The 3,927-nt window shown below is 45.5% G+C and overlaps 2 protein-coding genes across 2 annotated transcripts; both read right to left on the bottom strand.

Moving 5' to 3' along the window:
- Window positions 1-19: 19 nt before the first annotated feature.
- Window positions 20-2,749, bottom strand: LOC118403374 (NXPE family member 3-like). Its single transcript, XM_035802075.1, has 4 exons — window positions 2,210-2,749; window positions 1,577-1,746; window positions 1,155-1,298; window positions 20-519 (listed from the first exon to the last, which is right to left on the bottom strand). The coding sequence occupies exons 1-4, from the start codon at window positions 2,325-2,327 to the stop codon at window positions 28-30; spliced, it is 924 nt and encodes a 307-aa protein (XP_035657968.1). The 5' UTR covers window positions 2,328-2,749; the 3' UTR covers window positions 20-27.
- Window positions 2,750-3,213: 464 nt separating this feature from the next.
- Window positions 3,214-3,921, bottom strand: LOC118403373 (NXPE family member 1-like; the record flags this gene model as incomplete). Its single annotated transcript, XM_035802074.1, is given in 2 exon segments — window positions 3,214-3,437; window positions 3,873-3,921. Coding segments are annotated over 2 exon segments (270 nt in total), but the record flags the coding sequence as incomplete, so codon positions are not given.
- Between the last annotated feature and the right edge of the window lie 6 nt (window positions 3,922-3,927).

Below are 3,927 nucleotides of genomic sequence, written 5' to 3'. Positions count from 1 at the left end.
GTTACCCCCGGATAAGGTGGGCTAGCGTTACAGTGTTCTGTCCGGACAAATGTAGGCGAGAAGCAGGTTGACCTCTTCACTCACCAAACCCCATGTCGGATGGATATCATGGGGCGCATGGTGACATGACGTCATGTCCCAAACATCCAAGAAAACGGCCTTCGTTTCCGAGAAAACGTCTCTCATCATGTTGTTAAAATCCTCCGAGTACCAGTCATCGGCTTGTAGGTACAAGTCCGGCGTGATCGGCCGCCTGTCTGGAGGAAAAGAGCTCAATGCCATGTTGGCCGACTTCACCACGACCAGTGTGTCCTGCGATCTCTGATGAAGCCGCAAGATGGCGTCCCTGATGGCCAGTATCCTCCTACGGTAGACGTCCACCGGTTCCGGGGTGAAGTGAGCCCAGATGTTGATCACGAAGGTGACTCTGGGCCCGCCCTCTAGTCGATCCAGTGCGTCCACAATGTACTCCATGTTGTGCACTTTGAAGGGGTTTCCGTTCACTGGGAAGTTGTGAAACTAGACGAGGGAGGGAATAAGAGATTTGAATGGGTTAACATTCCCTTATTCTAATTGGCTTTCTTCCTCCTTGCTTGTTGTATACCGAAAGTACTGCAAGTAAGTAGTCCTGTGAATTCTGCCTATGGCAAAGAAAATTCTGTCTGTGCTACTGAAAGTACCACCCATGGCACATAATGTACTATCCATGGTGCTGAAAATACTATCCATGGTACTGAAAGTACTATCCATAGTAGTGGATGTACTGTCCGTGGTAGTGAAGGTACTATCAACGTTACGGAAAGTATTATCCGTGGTACTGAATGCACTGGCCATGGTACTGAGTGTACTGTCCATGGTACTGAAAATACTATCCATGGTAGTGAATGGACTACTCACTGAAAGTACTATCCATAGTAGTGGATGTACTGTCCGTGGTAGTGAAGGTACTATCAACGTTAAGGAACGTATTATCCGTGGTACTGAATGCACTGGCCATGGTACTGAGTGTACTGTCCATGGTACTGAAAGCACTAACCACGGTACTGAATCTTTGACAGAAAGTTCTACATACTGCCTTTGGATGTCATCCATAAACTGAAGTAAGCATGGCCTTACGTTTGAGATGGTCAAACGTGGTCCGGACTTCCACTTACCTGAAAGTGCATGTGGAAGTCAGTGAGGTTGTTGTGTGCTGCGCACGGCCCGAGCCGGCAGCTGTCCAGGTCCGGAGCCAGCCGGATGGTGCTGAGCCCGAGCGTCATGTGCAGGTGCTCGAACCACTGGCGGGCGGTGGAGTCCTGACAACAGAGATCAATGTATCAATAGTCGATCGATTAATAAATGAATCATCCACGTCCATCAGCTGTTCGTTTTTAGGGGGTATCTTCGTTATGTTGTTCAGTTCTAGAAAATGATTTCATAGCCTGGCATAACTTTCGTTCTGAATCTAAACTGAACATTACTACTAGAGTTTTTGCTCTGGCTATTTTCCATGTCTTTTTTTGCTTTTTAATCGGACCTTTTTGTCAAACAGTATTACAAGTCCGATTCCATGTTTGTTGCCCCGTGTACTCACCCCCTGGATGATCAGGTTTTTCCCCGACAGACACTGTGAGATGCTGTCTGCCCCCGGGAATCTCCTGGCGTTGCAGTGCCGACTATACCACTTGTCATGCAGGAAGAACCCGTCAGAGTCCGGACGGACACTTCCGGGGGAAGGTGTGCACTTCGGCAAGGTGGAAGGATCTGGATCATGAAACAGGAAAAGCCATTAGGAACACACATTAATGAATTTATCTTTAAAACCTTTTGATATTATACGCAAAGATGGCCACAAGCTACATTAAGTGAATTGGATTTGAAAACATTACGACGTCAAGTCAAAACACCACTGAGACATAACAAAGTGGGATGCTCCATTCTCTAATGCCTTTCCTAAAAAGCAAGTCCCACGATGGATATAAGAGTTAGAAATTCGTGTCGTGAATTAGCTGAGTATATTTAAATGCTTTTCTCATACCCAAGAGAACAAAATTAACCGGAATGAATTTTTGATACCTGGCTCTTTAATCCACTTGCTATGCTTGACGATTTATTCGGTAGCTATTGTTACTGAGCAGGCCTCATGCCACCATATACATCCTATGTGTGGAAAATTAATAAACATTGAATATCATCAGATCAACGTTGTGGATAACCTTCATCTTACCTTCCATATATTCGAACATGAGTCTATCCTCCTCACACCCGCTAAAGATGACGACGTGTGTGCCTTCATCCGGGGTACCGGCCCCGCCGTACGGGTGGAGACACATGCCGGTAGACATGTCTTGTAGAGTCCGGGACGGCGTGTGGCGGACATGCAGGCTGTTTTCATCGCACTCACTGGTCAAAATAATCAATCGATCATCGAGGCATAATTTCAAAGCATTAATGAAAATTGTAAAACAGCCTAATAGAATTGCTACAATATTGAATCCGTCTTAAATGAACTTTACACAGCGACGAAGTTATGCAGTTCTCTTGCAACTTGCCTTACATTTTGGCCAGAGTGATGTGATCGAAAAACTCTGGGGTCGGAAATGCGTTCAAACATGTTCTACGAAAACAAGAGAGGCGTCAAATTGTAGATATGCATGTATTGTTATTGTTGTTATTGGGTGGGCCGACTACTCACTCTTTGCAGCCAGCGGCTGAATTGCGAGGAGCTTACAATAGGCGGGGCTAAATCGCAAGGGTCTGGAGCGAGCTGCCATTCGGCGCCACTCAGGTGACCTCAATACGACTGTCGCAAGTGTCTGGAGCGAGCTGCCATTCGGCGCCACTCAGGTGACCTCAATACGACAGTAATTGCCCCAGGTGCGGCCAAGGTAATGTAGGTTTTGAACCGCTCACATCGCACCATCGCACATGTGGCGGGTTCTTTAACGTGCCCGGGGTATGGCTCTCCCCAGACACGGGACCTCCATTTTACGTCCTATCCGAGGGACGACTCATTTTCACTTGAGTAATATGATGTATGCGTATATCATAGTATATGCCTTCCCTTTAAATTATTCAACACGTTGCATTTCTATACACCGTAATTATTTTCAAAATGTAAAGCAATACAACGCTGGATAAAAGTACATTTCTTGTCCTTTTCATTCGATTTTCTGTATGTTAAACCCTTTCATTGCAGCCTTAAACGGCTACCTTAGGAGACTGCAGGTTAACCTACCCGAGCGTTATCTCTACCCCTTCCTTAATCTCTCCCTTTGTGTCCAGAACGAGGCATTTCATGGAGACAGCGTGCATGAGACTACCGTTAGGCCAATGAACGAACAGCTGTCTCTGCCGGTTACCGCAGTCCTTTAGAACGAGCTTGTTGATTGGCTGTTCCTCGCCTGGATAGGATTTGATGTGGAGACATTTCCCACCAGAATGACGTATGACACCTGCAGTGACGTCAGGAAAGGTAGCCATAGAGATGCAATGTCAGTCTTTCAATGTGTCAAGGTTCGATGCAACAGGTTATATATCATCGCCGTCGTCCTAATCATCATCAACATCACCAATCAATAAGTCAATCATAATCCTTATCATCAGCATCGTGGTCGTCGTCTTTATAACCAACATCATCATCAGTATCATGATCTTTATTTTCTTCATTATCATCACTTATATCATCACCATCATCGCCATGGTTATCATAATCATCATCAAGCAAGCAATCAGCATCCTCTTTATCATCAATCACCATCATCTCAATATACATGGGACATCAGTCGTAATGTTAGCACTCCTATGGCTATTCTTATTGAATTACACTGTGCTGTTGACAAGGGTTGGATTTAGTGTCTATCTTTTCCTTACACAGTAACAATACTTACAGGGGACGTTATTGGCCGTTACATTGACGCTGAAGGATCCGCTGACCACCTGGTC

This window comes from Branchiostoma floridae, chromosome 16 (genome assembly GCF_000003815.2).
Source record: "Branchiostoma floridae strain S238N-H82 chromosome 16, Bfl_VNyyK, whole genome shotgun sequence".
Classification (NCBI taxonomy): domain Eukaryota; kingdom Metazoa; phylum Chordata; class Leptocardii; order Amphioxiformes; family Branchiostomatidae; genus Branchiostoma; species Branchiostoma floridae.
Note: the sequence above shows the minus strand (reverse complement) of the source record. Positions and strands in the feature narration are given on the sequence as shown.

Excerpts from the sequence above, each read along its gene's own strand:
- LOC118403374 (XM_035802075.1), bottom strand. The coding sequence starts at position 2,327 with ATGTCTACCGGCATGTGTCTCCACCCGTACGGCGGGGCCGGTACCCCG. Across the intron at positions 1,747-2,209 it reads CATGTTCGAATATATGGAAG|ATCCTTCCACCTTGCCGAAG; the intron begins GTAAGATGAAGG and ends TTCATGATCCAG. Across the intron at positions 520-1,154 it reads ACTTCCACATGCACTTTCAG|TTTCACAACTTCCCAGTGAA; the intron begins GTAAGTGGAAGT and ends TCCCTCGTCTAG.